Here is a 20,461-nt window from a genome sequence, read left to right as displayed (position 1 = left end):
AATGAACCCCAGTAGTAATCATGCCCACTATCCCCATAGGGGAACCCCCCCTCCCTTCTCTGTTTAAAGAGAAGCTCTTAAGACCTTTAAGCACTATAATTTAGGTGGGTAGTTAAACAGGTTTAGTAAGACACTGCAACTGAGAGGATTGGAGGCAGAAATTTGTCTCAAGTTCAACTGAAGTAGGGAAAGACAAGTGCTTTTTGCAAAATAAAGCCTTCACAGTTAATTTTGGACACCTGAGTTAATGACTGAGCTCAGTAGTTTGTAAACTTTTTGATGCTGGTACACATGGATTTTTTTAGATTCTTCTTTCTGTTCTCCTTGCTCTCCTCTCCTATATTGTATTTATAGTCATTAAAAGGGTGGAATAAAATTTAACATTGTTGGAAATTGTTTTGAAATTGTTGGGCTCCCTGCTAATGACACGGATTTTAAGAATTTCATAGAATCAAGATGGGAGTCATGGCGCTAACTGATAAAATGAGAAAAACAAGTACTTTTTCTTGTGCCACTTTCCCCAAAAGCCTGAATGTTTTTAGCTCAGAGTTGAATGATTTGTGTACCTTGCTTTGTATATTAAGTAGCTGATACAAAAAGCGTTCTTCAAGGAAAGCCGCGGCATTTTAGGTTCGTCATTATCCCAGTTACTTAAACATCAGTTAGGAATAACTAATGACTTTTTGAAAAATGGGAATATAATATTGATCTGCATAGTCTGAATCAGTTTCTTTAAAATAAAATTATGAGGAGTTCCTATTGTGGCTCAGTGGATTGAGGATCCGACATTGTCTCTCGGGATGTGGGTTTGGTTCCTGTCCTGGCTTAGTTGGTTAAGGATCTGTCTTTGCTTCAACATGCAGCATAGGTTGCACTCAATATTAGAAAATAGTTTATTCTAATAAAGTATTGGATATCCAGTGGCTTGGATCTGATGTTAACATGGCTGTGGCATAGGCCCCAGCTGCAGCTGTGGTTTTAGACTCCTGGTCTGGAAACTTCTATATGCAGCAGGTGCGGCCATAAAAAGAAAGAAAAAGAAACCCTTTAAAATAAAATTATGAGATATGATTTCCTTATGCCCGAAGAGTAGTTAGAAATCCTTTTAATATTTCACCTTAAGGAGTTCCCATCATGGCTCAGTGGTTAACGAATCCGACTAGGAACCATGAGGTTGCGGGTTCCATCCCTGGCCTTGTTCAGTGGATTAAGGATCCGGCGTTGCCATGAGCTGTGGTGTAGGTCGCAGATGTGGCTCAGATCTCCAGTTGCTGTGGCTGTGGTGTAGGCCGGCGGCTACAGCTCCGATTAGACCCCTAGCCTGGGAACCTCCATATGCCATGGGAGCAGCCCAAGAAATGGCAAAAAGACAAAAAGACAAAAAAAAAAAAAAATTTTTTTTCACCTTAAATAAATTCTTCAATACTAGCATATAGTTTATTTTTTTAAGAGCTTGTTATTTGTTTTGTCACCGTACCATTGTTTCTCCTTTTGACTTTTGAATTAAAGAAGAAAATTTTGTACATCTTTGCTATTTTGATAATAGTATCTGACTTTAGTGATGATATAATCTGTTTTAGGAATGTTGGCATGTATGTTAAATATTTTTTATAGCTATGATCTAATGAATGAATAGGCAGGGCCCAATTTTATTAGAGTGGTCTAGTTTTCTTTTTGAAACTTCTGCTTGTGTGGCTGTTGCAAAAATAGGCCAACATTGTCTCACCTAGAGCATTTTAAAAATGTAAAATTTTAATAAGGCCATCTTTATATCTTGATGGTTGTAGTTGTGTTTGTATTGCCATCTGAAGGAAAATAAAACTGGCATGTAAAAATGCCTTTTCAAGGAACAAAGCTTAGGAATTAGGACTTTCACATTTTAACCTTTATTAAGATAGTAAGATAAACTATTTTCTAGTATTGAGAAGTTTCTCTTAGTGGATGACTATACTTACATGTTTATGCTCTTATTTCAAAGCTTGCCCAGGATAACCTGACTTTGCACTTTGGAGACTGATGTTTGTTTACACTTCTTATTATTTCTTCCTAAAACTTTAACTTGAGTTGTGAAACCATCTTTATGTTATGTTAAAACTGAGTCTTGGCCTAAGGAGTCAGTTAAGCAACTTTTTCCCCCCCTTTTGGTCAAGTTTCCTGTTTATAGGTTTATGTGTGTTCCAGCCAATAGCGAAGTAACATGCACTGCAGTTGGAGCAAGCCTACTGCGTGCTCAGGATTTATGTTTGATTTATTTCACCCTGTGCTGGTATTGTGCTGCATTTTTGTTTTTTCCAGAGCTGTCAGAACTTGAACGGTCATTCATTTTGACTTTGTGCCCTACTTACCTTGTAATTTAACTGAAGCTAAACTGGATTTTTCTGAAATGGTATTTGAATAGTACATCGTATCACATTTCAAATGTGGAATTTAATGTGGGGGGAAAAAACCCAAAAGGTCTTTTTGTTTGTTGTTGACTTTCAGAATTTCACTGTGCTTTCCCACACAAGAGAAGATTGAACCTCTCATGGTTTTCTGATCTTCTTTCTCATAATGGGGCAGGTATTGCTAGTAGGAGGAAAAAGTTGATTATCACGTGATAAGATTTTGTCTTATGAGTTATTTATCGTACCTTCTTCCTGTGGACTAGATTTCTTTTGACTGAAGGTTAAATTCTAAATGTTAGTCTGTATTTTTAAAAGGTTAATAACTATTTTTGGAATGTTCTAGACTGATGTACAAAAGATATTTTTTACATGGGTTCCTATTTATGTTATTTTGTTAAGCTAGACAAAAAAAATATTTGTGATATGGGGAAAATACTCTGTCAAATGGGTTTGTATTGTTTCATTTTGAAGAATTTTAGCTCTAGCATATAAAATTCTCTTACCGAAATACACAGTGTATTATTTGAGAATTTTAATGTTGTGTTCCTTTATAAATGTGTTTTCTGTTTCCATTTAGATCTTGAGTACCTGATGCATGCAAAGCAACAATTAGTAACCACAGCTAAGCGTTGGGATTCTTCTTCTAAGACTATTATAGATTTTGAACCTAATGAAACTACTGATTTGGAGAAGAGCCTTCTTATCAGATACCAAATTCCTCTCTCTGCTGACCAGCTATTTACCCAGTCTGTTTTAGACAAATCATTGACCAAGACCAACTATCAGTCACGGTTGCATGACCTTCTTTATATTGAGGAGATCGCCCAGTATAAGGAAGTCAGCAAGTAAGTTACTTTAGAAACACTGTTCTTTCTTTCTTTAAATTTCTCCTTTGAATGGTATTTTTCATTTTTAAAATATGGAGGGGGCCTGAGTGAAGTCAGGTAGTGAAATGGTTGCTATTCAATAGCTGTTATCCAGTATTGGTATATGAGTTACTTAAGGCAAGAACTGTGGCATCTTGGTGACCTTAGTATTTAGTACCTAGTTCATCTCCACAAGACACTGCCACGTGCTGGGAGTATAAACACGTGGTTCCTGCTCTTCGGAGGTTTCTGTTAATGGTAGTCAGAGCAGGCACTCAGGCACTCAGTGATCTTTTGTTGAATAAGTGTGCAAAAACTGAAAGAGACTACATGTTTTGAAAATTTTAAGAGTAACATGATTTAATCTTCATAAAAAAACCTGATAATAACAAGATACCTTTATAGCAGTTTATAAATGCTTTAATATATTTTACCTTTTATCCATACACCACAGGTTAAGACCAAGTGTTTAAATCAAAAGCCTTATTTGAATCATTACAGGAAAAGTAATCTTAGAAGGTTTCAGTGAAGGAAAATGTTAATGAAATAGTTGCTGTATTTGGTGGTAGCATTCTACTTTTTTTTTTTTTTTTTTTTTTTTTTTTGGCTGTGCCCTCAGCATTACAGAAGTTCCTCGGCAAAGGGTTAAACAGCACTGACCCAAGCCACAGCAGTGACAACACCACATCCTTTAACCCACTGAGCTACCAGGGAATGCCAGTAGCATTCTACTTTTTAGATAAAATGGGAATGAGGCTTAAAAATTGAACCACAGTTATAAAACATGAATGCATTTTTATTTTTAAATTTTTTTATTTTTTGGTCTTTCCTAGGGCCGCACCTGCGGCATATGGAGGTTCCCAGGCTAGGGGTCGAATCGGAGCTGTAGCTGGCCTGCACCACAGCCACAGCAACATGGGATCCGAGCCATGTCTGCGACCACAGCTCACGGCAACGCCAGATCCTTAACCCACTGAGCAAGACCAGGGATACTGAACCCACAACCTCGTGGTTCCTAGTCAGATTTGTTAACCACTGTGCCACGACGGGAACTCCATGAACACGTTTTTAAAAGTAGTTTTACTTTAAATACAGCCTAATCAATGTATTTTTCTTTTCTAAGCTGCCTTATTGCTACCTTATCATTAATGGTATTAAGACTGAATACTCATTAAGGATACATCCAGACAAGGAAAAGTAAAAACTTGAAGGTACCTTGTATCACTCTGTTTGTAGCTTAAATATGATCCAACTTTTGGGAAATTATCTAATTTCAAATTAAACACATGTCAAGTTTACAGAGTCAGAGTATATATACAGTTTTCATTGCTCTAAGACTTTACGTCATGCTCCATTCATGATCTCTTAAAAGACGTTTATTGATCGTGTTTATAGACAGTTCTAGTGAAATGGTCAGTTATTAAGTAACAAGGACAGTGGTTTGTATCATGTACATTATTCACATTATTCATATGCCTATATATTATTTGCACTATCGTAGATTCCTTTTCCTTAAGAAAGAAGACTGTGATAAAGCATTAATGTTGGGAAGAAATATAGTTTAAAGTCTTAGCCGACTCTTAGAGACTATTTTGAAATACCCTATCAGCAATTCAGAAACATTTATATTTTAACTTCTATTTATTTATTTATTTATTTATTTATTTATTTTTGTTTTTTTACTATTTCTTGGGCCGCTCCTGCGGCATATGAAGATTCCCAGGCTAGGGGTCCAATCGGAGCTGTAGCCACCAGCCTACACCAGAGCCACAGCATCGCGGGATCCGAGCCGCGTCTGCAACCTACACCACAGCTCACGGCAACGCCGGATTGTTAACCCACTGAGCAAGGGCAGGGACCGAACCCGCAACCTTATGGTTCCTAGTCGGATTCGTTAATCACTGCGCCACGATGGGAACTCCTTAACTTCTATTTAGTAGTTTATTAAATTTTATAAATCATTCCATGTACATTACCTTAGAGGTTATAACTAAAGACTCATGTGCTTATGGATTATTATATTAAAAATAATCTTTTAAAAATGAAAATTTGAAAGAAAAAAGAATAAATCCTGCAAAATTGTGTGGGTTAGGTTCTGATCAAGAAACTAAATGGATGAAAATTCACCCTAAGAACACCTTCCAAAGACTTCTAAAGGCAGTAGAAGAGGGGCTTGAAAATATCTGCATATGAAATGAGCACTGAAGTTGGTGTGATATTTCTAGAGGGCTATTTGGTAGTTTGTATTAAGAGTCTTTGGAAAGTTTGAACACTTTGGTATAATAATTCTGCTTATGAGGAATCACCCTGAAGAAATAATCAGGTGAAGATAAAGATGTCTGTACATAAATGTCTTTCAGAGAGTAGTGAAGGATAAGTTAAGTAAATTATGATATAGCCATATGATCAAATATTATGTAACCACTGAAATCACGTTCTTGAAGAATTTTAATACAGTGAAGATGCTCATGATATAGTATTCAGGGCACATATCCTAGTTATGAAACCTTATCTACTGTAATTCTTGTTTTGCGTATATGTATATATTTGTATATGAAAATATTAGAAGTACCTGTCGTGGCCCAGCTGAAACGAATCTAACTAGTATCCATGAGGGCGTAGGTTCAATCCCTGGCCTTGCTAAGTGGGTTAATGATCCGGCATTGCTGTGAGCTGTGGTATAGGTCAAAGACGCAGCTTGGATCTGGTGTTGCTGTGGTGTAGGCCAGCGGCTACAGCTCCAATTTGACCCCTAGTCTGGGAACCTCCATATGCCGCTACTGCGGCCCTAAAAAGACAAAAAAAAAAAAAAAAAAAAAAAAAAAAGGCATTATAGACATCATGTATCTGAAAGAAGATCTGAAAAGAAAACAATTCAGTAGTACCATTAAAAAATTTTTTTAGCCCTTTTCTGCAAATGTGTATATAGATGGTAAAACAATTTTTTAATTCAAATTTTTTAAACCTTATTAAGAAAGAAGAGAAAATGTGCCCATTCTTATCATTTTGTGTTTTCTTGTACAGCACCATTTTAGAATGGCAAAGGAGAAGAGCTTTTAGTTCCTTTAAATCCTTCTTTTACTTCATCTTTGTTGACTGTGTGAATTAATCTTGAATGTCTGTGCTTCTTGTACACACACATTCTCTCTCACACTCACATATACACATGGAAGTGGGAGTGAGTACATCAGCCACTGTCTAATAAGATAGCCTTTAACTTCTCTTTCCATGGTTTTGGCATGAGATCTGCCTTGATGTAGCCATGAACAAAAAATTTATTTTGGATGCTGTTCGTAAACAGTGTTGAAAAAAGAAATATTATGGTTGGAATCTTTTGGTAGGATGTACGTGGAAGGCATTAGTTGAATATAAGTCTGTTTCAGTTTCAATACAGTACATTTCCTTCTGGTTTTGGGCAGTTGTAAAGTCTTACTTGTCCTAGTGGTGTACTCAGAACAGATTTTCATATTAATTAATACATGATATTTCATTTTATTAAAAAACTAGCTCAGTGGGTTAAGGGCCTAGTGTTGTCACTGCAGTGGCTTGGGGTTGCTGCTGTGGTGTGGGTTTGATCCCTGGCACGGGAACTTCCATATTCTGCAGGCATGGAAAAAAAAAAATCATACTTAGCTTCATTTTAAATGCTCAGATTTAAAAAATGTGTGTATTCTTCAATGCAACTAAATAACTTGGAGAGTTTATTCACTTAAAAAGTTGTGTTATCTCTAGAGTGGATTAAAGGCAGGAAGATAGTATATAGTTTGTAGCTTGGTAGACTGGAATTGATAGTGAAGTTTTAAATTTTCTATGTTTATGTTTGATTTGTTTTACTCTTGTAGCTTTAACGTTTTTGATGTAAAATATTCAGACTCATTTTTTACTTCCAATACAGGTTCAACCTTAAAGTGCAATTGCAGATTCTAGCAAGCTTCATGCTCACTGGAGTTTCTGGAGGTGCAAAGTATGCTCAGAATGGACAACTTTTTGGTCGCTTTAAGCTTACTGAAACACTTTCTGAAGATACTTTGGCTGGACGGCTGGTGATGACCAAAGTCAATGCTGTTTATTTATTACCAGTTCCTAAAGAGAAGTTAGTACAGACCCAGGGAACCAAAGAGAAGGTTTATGAAGCTACTATTGAGGAAAAAACAAAAGAATATATATTTTTAAGGATATCCAGGGAATGCTGTGAGGAACTTAATCTTCGGCCTGATCATGACACACAGGTAAGTTTTGAAGTGCGGCCCCTTCACTGTGGTTGTCTGTAATCTGCTTGTCGGCTAATGTGCTTCTTCTGGTTTTCTTTCCCTTCCTCTGCCATAACTAGAGGTGTTCTTTTTGTCTTTATGGATTTTTAGGTGAACTGTGTTCAGTCTGCCGTATTTAACGGGAAAGCTACTCTTTTTTTCTTTTTAAATATAACATTTGGTGAATATTGTTCATTCATAGTAAATCAATACAGTGTCATAGGCCTGGTTATAACACTTGAGAGATGGTATTTCACAGATGTTGTACAGATTTTATCAAATATGTTCTTCATAGGAATGGTGGAATTAGAGAATGTTTATTTAGAGATTGTGATGTACAAGTGCCTCAGTTTCTTTAGATGTGAAATGAGTTTAATAATAGTATACCCATCATTGGTGCTATTGAACCAGGTAATCTTTGTACAGTGCATATTATGGTGCCTAGCACTAAGTAAACAATGCCTATATTAGGCATAATAATTATTATTAGATTAGGATTACACTTTTTTCAAGGAATCTCTAATCTTTGCACTCTCCGAAAGGTTACCTCCATAAAGCATTCTAGCAAGCTGCAAAGCATTGATGTTTGCTTTAATGCTTTTTAAAATTTTTAAAAAATTTTGTATTTCAGGTCGAACTTCAGTTTCAACTAAATCGATTACCCCTCTGTGAAATGCATTATGCGCTAGACAGGATCAAGGATAATGGGGTTTTGTTTCCAGACATTACAATGACTCCAACCATACCTTGGAGTCCCAACAGGTACAAAAACGAAATATCTCACTCAAGAAGTTACTGTAGTATTAAATTGTGTATCTGTGTCAAATAGCTCAAGCAGACTTTGATAACAAAGTTCACGTGTATTCTTCAAGAGACATATTATTGGTTGAGAAGAGAGAGTGAAAGAACTCTTAGAATGAAGCATTTGAAGGTTCATGTATTTTCTTCACATTTCCTCAGAGTCTAAATGAGTTCCATGAAGAAGTTCACTTGTGGTGTAGTGGATTAAAGGTCTGGTGTTGCCACAGCTATGGGGCAGGTTGTAGCTGTGGTGTGGGTTCGATCCCTGGCTCAGGAACGTCCCACATGCCATGAATGGATGTGCATAAGTAAATACGTAAATGCATACATACATATATATATGTGAATTCTGTTGCTTTTCTCAACAGCCTGAATTTGATAGGATACCAAGCAATTTAGGAATATTTCTGAGTCGAACTTGAATGGGCAAATTAGGGCCTTTCTAAAGTGGTTCAAATAGTTAATTTAAAATAATTTTTGAATATCGAAAACGTTTTTATAATTTAGGAAGATGGAGAAAGTATCATAGAAGATGCTCAAAATTAGTAGTTGTATAAATATTTTTCTTCTTGAATTCATCTTTACGCATAATTAAATATGATACTTCTGTTTTATTTCCAGACTAACTGCAGTGATAGCTCTATTGGCTGCATGTTGCTTTTCATTCTTTCACTGAGTTTTATCTTCTTGGCCTTGGTCCATGGCCAGCTCACTCCTCATTCCACCTTTTTTTTTTTTTTTTAAAGTGGTTCTACACAATGGTCTTATTTATTTATCTTTTATCACGTGTATCAATCCAGCAATGGTAGGATGGCCCCATCTCTGACAGAGGTTCTGGTATCTTTAATAAGTGGTTTCCAAGGTCACTCGGGTACCGACATCCAGCTGGCAGATGGGAAGCAGGAGTGCAGGGGATCATGTGGGAAGTCTTGATGGGCCAGGCCTAGAAGTGACTGCATATCATTTCTCCTCACATTCCATTTCTTCTGGTCCTAAAAACAGCACAAAGCAAAATATGCCTTATGACACAAAATCCAAATAATTTCTCCCTTGTTTCCACTTCTCCTTACTATCTTTGCCCCATTTTCTTTTTGTTGCTGAAATTCTTGAGCAGGAATAATCAACCTATTTCTGTTATTTTTTACTTACTCATCCTGTAATCTCTGTTTTCTCCTTCCTCACTCTCCTGAAAATAATCAGTGATCTACCAGTTGTAAAAATCCAGTGGCATCTCATCATTTCAGCTCTCCTTTAATTGTTTCCCTCCATTCTTCCCTTTCATTTCATTCTTACAACCAGTGCTTAATTTGGAGCCGGGCTATTTCAGTAGCCTTCTAGTTGGTCTTCAGTCCTGCTGTCTGTGTCTCATGTTTTGTGGTCCAACCCACAGAATATTTCTTCCAGAGTTAGTTTGCTAAAATAATCATTTCATTTCACGGCTTGCAAATCTCTGAAGGGGTTCTTCTGATATGTAGTTAAAGTCTGAGCATCCTAATATGAAACTCTTGTTGTATGGTCTCTTTGATAGCACTTTTCAACAGTATCTTTTCAGATTTCTTTTACTTTTTTCTACTTATACCTGCTTTCTTCCTCTAAACCCTCATGTTCTAGCCATATTGAATTACCTTGAAGTTTCTCATTTGCCCTGCACTGATTTGCCCCCTTTTGATGTTTTTGCTTTTTTTTAGGGCCCCACCCACGGCACGTGGAAGTTTTCAGGCTAGGGGTTGAAACGGAGCTTCAGTTGCCAGCCTGTGCCACAGCAGTAGCAACACCAGACCCAAGCTGCATCTGCAGCTCACAGCAATGCCGAATCCTTAACCTACTGAGTAAGGCCAGGGATCGAACCTGTGTCCTCATGGATACTAGTCAGATTTGTTACTGCTGAGCCACAATAGGAACTCCCTCCTTATCTTTTTAGAAATTCTTTTAAAATTATGGTAAAATATATATAACATGAAACTTAGCCATCTTTACCATTTTTACGTGTACGGTGTGATAGTGCTAAGTATGTTCACATTGTTTTATAGTTAATCTCTAGAACTTTTTCATCTTGTAAACGGAAAGTTTATACTTATTGAATTTGCATTTTCCCTTCCTCCAGCCCTGTCTTCTGTGATTTTCTCCATGTCATTATTTCAGCAAATGTTTATTTATGCTGCTGTATGCTAGGTTCAGTCAGTTTTGTACTTTCAAGCATAATTTCTCTAAAACTAATTTTTGTCAGTTGTGTACATTTCTACTGTTCATGTTAGACTAAGCTTTTTAGAAGAGACCATATCTTGTGTGCCTTTGAATCTCTAACATTGCCTTGCATATTATTAATTTATGACACATTTAAATTAATAAGAATGTCAAGTTTAAAGAAGAAAGTTAGGGTTTCAAATGTGAGGCCATACCAGTAAACGTCCAGGTGTTTACTGGATATGCTCACTTCAGAAAATTATATTGTATATAGTAGTATATTCAGATACCGTTGATTTTAAGTGTTAACTGCAAAAGTAAGGAAATGTCAAGTAGCAGAAAACTTTCAAATAAGAAAAGATTTCATACCATTATAATTTAAGTAGTAATTAAAATGTATTTGGTCTGGGAAAGTTGAGAAGCTCTTAGCCATTTAAAATATTTTCTGGAATAAGGTGGAATAGAGAAAGATAAATGAAATTGAGAAATTACTCTTGAGCATATAATTTATAAATTAATTATAAAAATGCATTAGGAGTTCCCGTCATGGCTCAGTGGTTAATGAACCCATCCATGAGGACCCAGGTTCAATTTCTGTCCTCACTCAGTGAATTAAGGATCCAGTGTTGCGGTGAGCTGTGGTGTAGGTCATAGACGAGTCTCAGATCCTGTGTTGCTGTGGTTCTGGCATAGGCTGGCAGCTACAGCTCTGATTGGACCCCTAGCCTGGGAACCTCCATATGCCACAGGTGTGGCACTAAAAAAGACAAAGAAAGGAAAGAAGAAGAAGCGTTAGATCAGGGAAAAAGAAGAACTTAGAATTAATTTGGTTCAAGGAATAAAATAACTTATTTTATTCAGTGTAAACATGAATAGATTTCATATGATTTTAAATTGTGAAAATCAGAGATTACTTTTACCAGCATGTATATTGTATATCTTCTTCCCTTTATTAAACAGGTGGTACAATAAAGACAATTAGTTTTGCTTATTGGCTTTCTGTAAATGTTCATCATTCATGACCAGAAACTATAGAGACGACTTATACTGATAAAGTTTCTGATCTGTTCTGAAGCATTTCTTTATATAGAAATAATTGAAAAGTTGAACAGCCATACAAATAAGATAAGGAGATACTAACATATTTTAGAATTATATCTGTGTGTATGTCATTAATTTCTTAGATTTGTACTTGTATACATTCCAATGTCTCTCATTCGTAAGTTCATTAAAGTCCCCACATTTGAAAGATTAGAGGGTATTTTATTTTTTATTTAAAAAAATTTTTTATGGCTCTACCCATGGCATATGAAAGTCCCTGGGCCAGGGGTTGAATCGGAGCTGCAGCTGTGACCTGTGCCACAGCTGTGGCAACACCAGATCCTTAGCCCACTACACCAGGCTGGGGATTAAATTCTCGCCACCACAGAGACAACACTGAATCTTTAACCTGCTGCACCACAATGGGAACTCCAATTAGAGGATATTTTTAAAACATTTTTTTTTGATTTTTGAAAGTATACACTGGTCAAGTAATATCTTATTTTTCTGAAATCCTCAGAAAAGATTATAGTAATAGAAGCCAGCATTAATTTTGCACTTATTGCTCAATTATTTTTCAAACAGCTTGCATGCATTATTTTATTTAATCTTTTTTTTTTTTTTCTTTTTAGGGCCACACCCATGGCATATGGAGGTTCCCAGGCTAGGGGTCGAATCGGAGCTATTGCTGCTGGCCTATGCCACATCTGCAACCTACACTACAGCTCACGGCAACACTGGATTCTTAACCCACTGAGCGAGGGCCAGGGATTGAACCCGCAACCTCATGGTTCCTAGTCGGATTCGTTTCTGCTGCGCCACAATGGGAACTCCTATTTAATCTTTAAAATAACCACCTGGGAGTTACCTCCGTGGTACAGAGGATTGGTGATGTCTCTGGAGCACTGGGATGCAGGTTTAATCCCCGGCCTGGTACAGTGGGTTAAGGATCTGGCATTGCTGCTGCTGGGCATAGGTTGCAACTGCGGCTCCAGTCTGATTCTCCGTATGCCACAGAGTGGGGAAAAAATAAAAATTAAATTACATTAAATTAAAACAACCATCTGATACAAGTATCATTATCTTTGTATACAGATAAAGGAACCATTGAGGTCAGATATCATAGGATCATAGTGGTCAGGTATGGATACAAGTAACAGTTGAATTAACTGTGGCTTAAACAAGTGGAGCTAGAGGTCCAGAGCTAGGTGGTCCTGGGCTGGTGCCTGGGGCTCAGCAGTACCCCTCCTCTCTGCCATCTAGAGCATATTAGTTTTCTCCTTGATGCCTCTTTGCCTCGTGATTTAAGGATGGCTTCTGTAGTTTTATTTATTTGTTCATTTTCAGTTTTTTTGTCGTGCCCACAGCATATAGAATTTCCCAGGCCAGGGGTCGAATCTGCACCACAGGAGTGACAATGCTGGATGCTTAACTGCTGGGCCCCCAGGGAACTCCCATAGTTTTATTTATCACAAGCTTTTTCCAGCCAGGTGACGGAGGACGGTAAAGGAGTAGGAAGGGCTTTTTCCTGGTGAGACTTTGTTTTTGTTTTACTGGGCAGAGAAGCCCTTCCATGGGACTTCTTTGTGCATCTCATTGACTAGAATTGGGTGTCCAGCTGAGGAAGCTGGGAAAAGGATCATTATAGCTGCCTAGGATCCTTAGCAGAGGAAGGCAGGGAAGGGTGCCGTGGATGGTTGGTGAGTAACCAACCCGCAGTGTTTGCCACATATATTAGATCTGGACTTAGGGGTCACCTGAAGCATAAGTAATGGCATGTTTATATGGTTAAAATTTGTTTTCTAAGGTTTAATATTAGGAGAATTTTGTTTATTTGAAATTATCTATTGTAATATATAGCATTAGTTACAATTTTTTAAAAACTGCAAGAGTTAAGAAAAATTTCTGTAAATAACTAGATTCTGTTTTAAGTAGAGTGTAGCCTCACATAGGGGGAATTTTCCTGTCTAAACCGTGTGCTTGTATTTCAGGATAACTTTGTAGGCGTTTTGCAAATTTTCTGAGTCTCTCTACATGCCCTTCCTATTTTTATTCACATCTCTATCATTTTTACCATAGTTGTTGTGATATTTAGTATTATAATTATAATTATGAGAAAGAATGCTATTGATTCTCCACTTCCCTTTCAGCATCTGCTGTCCATTTAAATTTTCAAAACTTAGCCAAGTCATAGAAGGTACACTAGCAAGTTAGATCTCATTACAGCGGCCATTTGTACTGCCTTGATGGGTGTTCTCTACCCTGAAAAATATGACATTAGTATATCATTTTTGTGCATGAAAATATTAGAAAACATTTCATATTTTTTGACCTCTTAGAAAAAGACTACTTTTTTTGAATTAAGAACTTTATAGAAGTTTGATATCTCCTAAGTCAGTGACAAACAGGTTTTTTTCTTTTTCCTTTGTTTTAAGTTTTACTGAGAGATCTTTCAATGAATTAGAATTTGAAAGTCAATTAGTTTCCCTTTTGCATTTTATTTGATATACAAAGAAACTGCCACTACATTATTGCCAGAAAAATAAGTTTTCTGATGCTTTTATGTAACAGAGGGAAATTACATCTTTGAGACAGGGCTATTACTATTTATTGACTTGGCAGTAACTAGACTGGAAATCTGATGCCTTTAGATTAGCTATCAGAATCTTTTTGCACTTGAATAGGGCAAGATAACCAAAGTGAATTTTGATCAGCATAGTAAAGCACCTTACACTGACTCTGTTGTGAAATTTTTAATTTTTTATTTATATATATTTTTGGTCTTTTTAGGGCTGCACCCTCAGCATATGGAGTTTCCCAGGCTAGGGGTCTGATTGGAACTATAGCCACAGCAGCTCAGGATCTGAGCCACATCTGTGACCTACACCACAGCTCACGGCAATGCTGGATCCTTAATCCACCGAGCGAGATCAGGGATGGAACCTGCAACCTCATGGTTCCTGGTCAGATTCGTTTCCGCCGTGCCACGACGGGAACTCCTGGAATTTTTTAGAAGTAGTTTTAGAATAAACATTTGTTTTTATAGATGCTATGTTATTTCAATATTTTTAATGGTTCATTGAAATTCAGCATACTTGGGTATCATGTTCTGTTTATTAATAAGATGCATATGTTTAAAATAACTTACATTTTAATTTTCTGTAGACAGTGGGATGAGCAGTTGGATCCTCGGCTAAACGCAAAACAGAAAGAGGCTGTTCTGGCCATTACAACTCCGCTTTCAATACAGCTGCCTCCTGTTCTCATAATCGGACCCTATGGGACAGGCAAAACATTCACTCTAGCTCAGGCCGTCAAGCACATACTCCAGCAACAGGAGACGAGGTGAGATGGTATTATGTGTGCTTTAATCTCATTAATAGGGCACAACTTCCATCCTTGTTGTGATTACACTAGTGAGACAGTTTTCAGCCAGCTTGTAAAAATTAAAAAATAAATAAATAAAAAAGAAAGAAAAACACCCACACTCAAAGCCAAAGCATTAAAATTTGAATCCTCTTAAAACTTACTGTTTTTAAAAATTGGCACTGTAGAAGAATGGTAGCTTTTAAATAGTCGTCAAAATGACAGATCTTCTAAGGAATTGTGGTACATGTTAGAATCAAAAGGGTTGGGTTTTTAAAAAATTATTTTATGTAATAGGTTTTAAAATAATTTGGTGGACTTACCTCCTTTACAGCTTTAAGAATAATTAAACTTTAAGAATAATTTCCTAAAAGCATAGTTGAACAATATGTTAGCGATTACTGAGTAGGTTGAGGGAAATGTATATTAAAATGGCCACTGCTTTTTTTTTTTGGTATTATACTGCTTGAATAGTTTTGTGTTTTATCATTCTTTTTATTTGCACCATTTATTTCAGCAGGATTCTCATTTGCACCCATTCTAATAGTGCTGCTGATCTCTACATAAAGGATTATTTACATCCATATGTAGAAGCAGGCAATCCCCAGGCAAGACCTCTCAGGTATTTTTTAAGGCTTATTATGTATCTGTATCATACTTTGTTATTCTTAAGAAAAGGTGTCTGTAAAGATTTTAGTAATGTCAAGAAAACCAAAATCTTTAACTGTGCATTGGCATTTGGAGGTTATGCCTTCTTAAGAAACCTTTTAAATTAAGAAAAAATTTCAAAATCTTTGACCATTCACTTCTTAAACTTTAAATAAAGAGAAAGACATCCTTTTTTAAGTTTTGTATGTAAAAATGTTGTTACAATCTGAGCCGATTTTGATGTGTGCCTCTAAAAGCTACTATGATGAAATAGTATAAATATGATTAAATCAATTTTAATTAAAATTCCTAGCATATTTTGCATGGCAGAGTAGTCATGCAGTGATAGTTCTTTATGGAAATAAAATTTTGGCTGTGATCATGCAGGTAATTTCATAGAAGCTAAACATTAAAGAAGCATGAACTTGTAGTGATTTCTACAATAAAATGTAATAGACTGGTATTTACAACTCTGCTATCATTAAAGAGACAAAGTGTCAAAGAAAATTCTAGGTTGGTATAGGTCCTTTGAGTGTATATGGATATGAAATATTCTTAAATACAGGGCTGTGGGGGAATAAAATCCTTTTCTTCAGAAAACAATAAAGAATCATTAAAAGGTTATTTATTATACCATTTGCTTTCATTGTTGTATGAATTAATGTTTAGTTTTGCCATTTTACAAACTAATATGTCATGCCCTATGTTCAAATATAACTATCGTTTAAAAATTAATTTCTAACCACACTTTTGAATCATAATTCACTAACTTTTTATTTCTAGTTGAGCCTAGGCATGAAAAAATGAGATTACACTATTTTATTCTTTAATAACCATAACCAGAACCCTTTGAATGATTTTACAATTGCATTAAAAAGAACAAAAGAGAAAAAAAGTGGCATGGCCTGTTAACACAGGTTTTTATGCCATTCTCTGTTTCTACTCTGGAAGGCAAATTAGAGAAGAAATAATTATTTTAAGTAGAATCTAGTTTTATTTAGTAAGAAAATATCGCATGTATATAATCACTTTAAATGAAAATGTGGTATTTAACAATGGGTAAATTCATCAATAACTAGTTTGCTGCAGATTCTAATCTTTTTTAGCTCATAAGTGAAATTGAGTTAGCTAGTAGCATTTTTGCTGTGAGTGTTCTTACTTGAATGGAGAGAATATGTTTGATTGTTTGCTTTTATTGTTGGTAGAGCATGTGTGTGTGTTTGTATTTGCATATGTGTGTGTTAAGTAGGAAATAATGACAGTTTCAATGACATGATGTACTGGGGTTGAAAACAGGGGAGAAAAGGCCCCTCAAACGTTGGTTGACCTAACATAGGTCATTTGACACTTAGGGATAACTGTTGTTGATAAACATTAAAATCCATTATTGGCTAGCGTTACGTTTAGCTTTTCCCATGTAACATTTTGTTTTATAATTCAACACGTAATACATGTAAATATGTAGAATAATGAGAAGTTATATTCCAGTGTGGTATATGTATAGTTGTAGTGATCCAAATACTAAAACTTGCCCTCTAGCCGAAAATCTCATCTCTTCCCCAAGTCTCAAGAGTGGTTCAGTTGAAGGTGGAAAAATATTTAAATTTATGTAACGACAAAGTTGATGTTATTTCGTTTAGTAAATGGAATAATATAAGAGAAGGCTTGGGTACACCGAACGTTACCTTTATGTGGCTGTGCGTTTTCACCATAGTGCTTCTGTTCAGGAAAGATGTTATCCTGTGAATGTGTTTCCTAGGAGGATTAATACATTGAAATGTTAGGATTTATTAGTACCATCTCTTATTATAGTAACTCAAATTAATTTATAATTTTCCTAATGGGCAGCAAATATGAGAGGTATGGGAGATGGAATAGAGAAAATTAGAATGGTTGAGCCCTCTGGGGAGATCAGCTTTATCTGAATTCTCCCAGATTGCAAGGCAGAGAACACAAGAGGGCACTAAGTGTCCACGTATGACCTTGAAGATGTCTTGTCTCTGGCGTTAGAGTGGCGACAGCACTGTAGTTTAGAGTGGGCCCTAGTAAATGTGATAAAGTATGAAAATAGTTATAAACACTAATAGTTAAAACAGTAAATATGTTTAAATATGCATACTTATGGTTAAAATGTATGAAATTCTATTTGTTCATTGCCAGAAGTTGAACTTAAATGGTTTGAAGATGGAGGTTTCAAAATTCATTTTATTTTTTAAAATTTAATTTAATTTATTTTCTATATAGTGATTTTAATTTTTTTCCATTATGGCTGGTTTACAGTGTTCCGTCAATTTTCTGCTGTACAGCATGGTGACCCAGTTACACATACATCTATGCATTCTTTTTTCTCACATTATCAGGCTCCATCATAAGTGACCAGATATAGTTCCCAGTGCTACACAGCAGGATCTCATGGCTAATCCATTCCAAAGGGAATAGTCTGCATCTGTTAACCCCAAGCACCCCATCCATCCTCAAATTCCTTTTAGATTGCATTTAGTTTAAGTTTTTACTTCTTACTTTATTAAAATTAGAAGATTTTAAAGTGGGATAGAGAGGAAAACATAGTTTCTTTCTGTGTATGGTTCTGAAGATAGCTATCTGCTTCTGGCCAAGTTACCGCTTAGTAGATAAAGGTTATCTATGGAGGAAGTGTGCATTTACTGTTTTCTAGGCAAATAGAAGGTATATGTTGTTTCGTATAGATCTTTGAAGAAATAGATCAGGTCTTGTCATGTGGTATTGTTAAATAACAGTATTAGGGAAGTGTAGATTGCATATGAATTCAGTACAGGAATACAATTTCAGCTGATTAAAATGATAATCAGACAATCTCTTTTAAATTTCATTATAATTCTTGTGGGGTATGTGGATGGTTAGTTTCTAGAAATATGTAAATTACATAGTTGGTGCCACATTTTTTACTATGAGCTTGAAAGCATCAATTCTTCAATACTGAAAAATGTTGTTGGGTGTGTTTTAAATAATCTTATAGACAGCATCTACCTTAAATGTTGCACAAATGAAAAGCACTGAGAAAATATTTGAATCTTTTTGAAGTCAGCACTAGACTTTTATATTTTTAAGGAAATAGGCCTAATGATCAAATTTTGTATTCTTACTAGTTTCAACTTTAGGTAGCTCCCAAGGTAACTATAAAAAAAGTCAGTAGTGACACTTAGAATTTCAGTTTCTGTTTTTTTCTTTGAGGAAGAAGCAGTGCCTAGAGTTAGATTTGATGAGTAATTTGAAAAACCACTTTTTCAATTTCATAATGAAATGTTCGTTTAAGAAAATACAGAACATATAGAAAAACATGAAGAAAATAAAAATTATCTGTCCTTTTTACCAGTCAGAGATAAATATTACTAACATTTTGGCATTTGATTTCTAGTAATTTATATGCTTACATGCATATACTTTATATTAATGGAATCATAATTTGAAAATGATTTTTCAGATAATTTGTAAAATGACAGTTTTCATATATTTAAAGGTAAATTCTGCTTTGCTGATCTGATTAAACATTTTTTTTTATTGAAACCTAAAACATGTTTAAGATTTTTATATCTTTTAGAAGTGATATTGGTTACTTTCACAGTCCTTCCTATCATACATTTCTTTACTTTCCTCTATTACAGTTTATAAATTAGGAATGTTTATTAGATGCTGTTCTTGTTTTGTTTTGCTTTGCTTAAAAAAAGACAATAATTAGTATTAATTGTTTCATGGAGGGTTAGAACACATTTTAGAAGATTATGAGATTAGTGTTTGTATTTTACATTTGAACTGCCTTTGAAGCATTCTAGAGGAAACAGATATCAAATAGTTGACTTGTGGAGTTCCCGTTGTGGTTCATGGAGATGTAGTCTCCATGAGGATGGATGTGGGTTCGATCCCTGGCTTCACTCAGTGGGTTAAGGATCCCGCGTTGCTGTGAGCTGTGTCATGGGTCACAGACATGGCTCGGATCCAGTGTTGCTGTGGTTGTGGCTGTGGCATAGGCCGGCAGCTGCAGCTCCAATTTGACCCCTAGCCTGGAACTTCTATATGCTGCAGGTGTGGCCATAAAAAGAAAAGAAAAATAAATGGATATGCATCCTGGAGCTCAGAGATGAGGTCTTGGCTGCAGAGAGAAAAATGTGTGAGTCATGTGGGCACCGGTGATAACTGAAGCCATGGGGCTGGGATGAGATTGTCAGGTGAGAGAATAGAGCTTGAGGAGAGCACTGAAGACTAAGCCTTGGGAAACCCTGGCCTGGAGAGGTGGCTGGAAAGCAAAAGGAGGCTGAGTCAGGGCAGCTGAGGGAAGAGAGTGTTTCAAGGAGGGAGCAACCACAGGATTGGCTGCTGCTAAGTAACTTGATGTATCCGGAAAATGTCCACATGGTTTAGTGACATGAAGTTTGTGTCCTTTGATTGGACCCCCCCCCAGTCTCCTAAGTTCTTCCCTGTTTCATTGACTGCTGCTTCCCAGTCTCGTTCTTGTGTCCCTCTTCTTGTCCCAGCCTCTACATGGTGAAGTGGTTCTTCCAACTAGTTTCTTTTTTATCTATGCTTACTCTCCAGGTGAACTTGTCTAGTCTGAAAACTGAAGTATTGTCTCAATTGTATATTTCTTGTCCCAGGCATTCTTCTGAACTCCACACTTGCGTCTTCCCCTGCTTACTGGATGTCTCTACTTGGACATGCACTACTGTATATGTCCAAAACGGAATTCTTAACTCCCATCCCAAATCCATTCCTCCCGTTCACCACCAGTGCCATTCATCCAGTTTCAAAGCCGTGGAATCATCCTTTCTTTTAAATTCCACATCTAGTTTATCAGGAAATTCTATCAGCATTATTCTCAAAAAGTACGATGAGATTTTCATGTCTCTACTGTTAGCACCCTAGTCTAAGCTGGCATTTTTTTTCTTGT

General features: G+C 36.1%; 1 protein-coding gene across 18 annotated transcripts in view; it reads left to right on the top strand.

Moving 5' to 3' along the window:
• The window catches only part of HELZ (helicase with zinc finger), a 160,410-nt gene that overhangs the window by 60,984 nt on the left and 78,965 nt on the right, over positions 1-20,461 (top strand). For 10 of the 18 annotated variants that reach the window (XM_084983937.1, XM_021066747.2, XM_021066748.2 and 7 more), the window contains 5 exons: positions 2,962-3,229; positions 7,146-7,479; positions 8,132-8,262; positions 14,692-14,871; positions 15,413-15,514. In XM_084983937.1, the coding sequence (XP_084840063.1) occupies positions 2,962-3,229; positions 7,146-7,479; positions 8,132-8,262; positions 14,692-14,871; positions 15,413-15,514 (1,015 nt within the window). Of the gene's footprint in view, positions 1-2,961; positions 3,230-7,145; positions 7,480-8,131; positions 8,263-14,691; positions 14,872-15,409; positions 15,515-20,461 lie in introns of all 18 variants that reach the window. The other 8 variants (XM_084983936.1, XM_021066744.2, XM_021066745.2 and 5 more) reach the window with 1 other exon arrangement.

This window comes from Sus scrofa, chromosome 12 (genome assembly GCF_054392235.1).
Source record: "Sus scrofa isolate SSC_HxYL_T2T_F1_AM1 chromosome 12, Sscrofa_HxYL_maternal_Yorkshire_Landrace_v2.0, whole genome shotgun sequence".
NCBI lineage: Eukaryota > Metazoa > Chordata > Mammalia > Artiodactyla > Suidae > Sus > Sus scrofa.
Note: the sequence above shows the minus strand (reverse complement) of the source record. Positions and strands in the feature narration are given on the sequence as shown.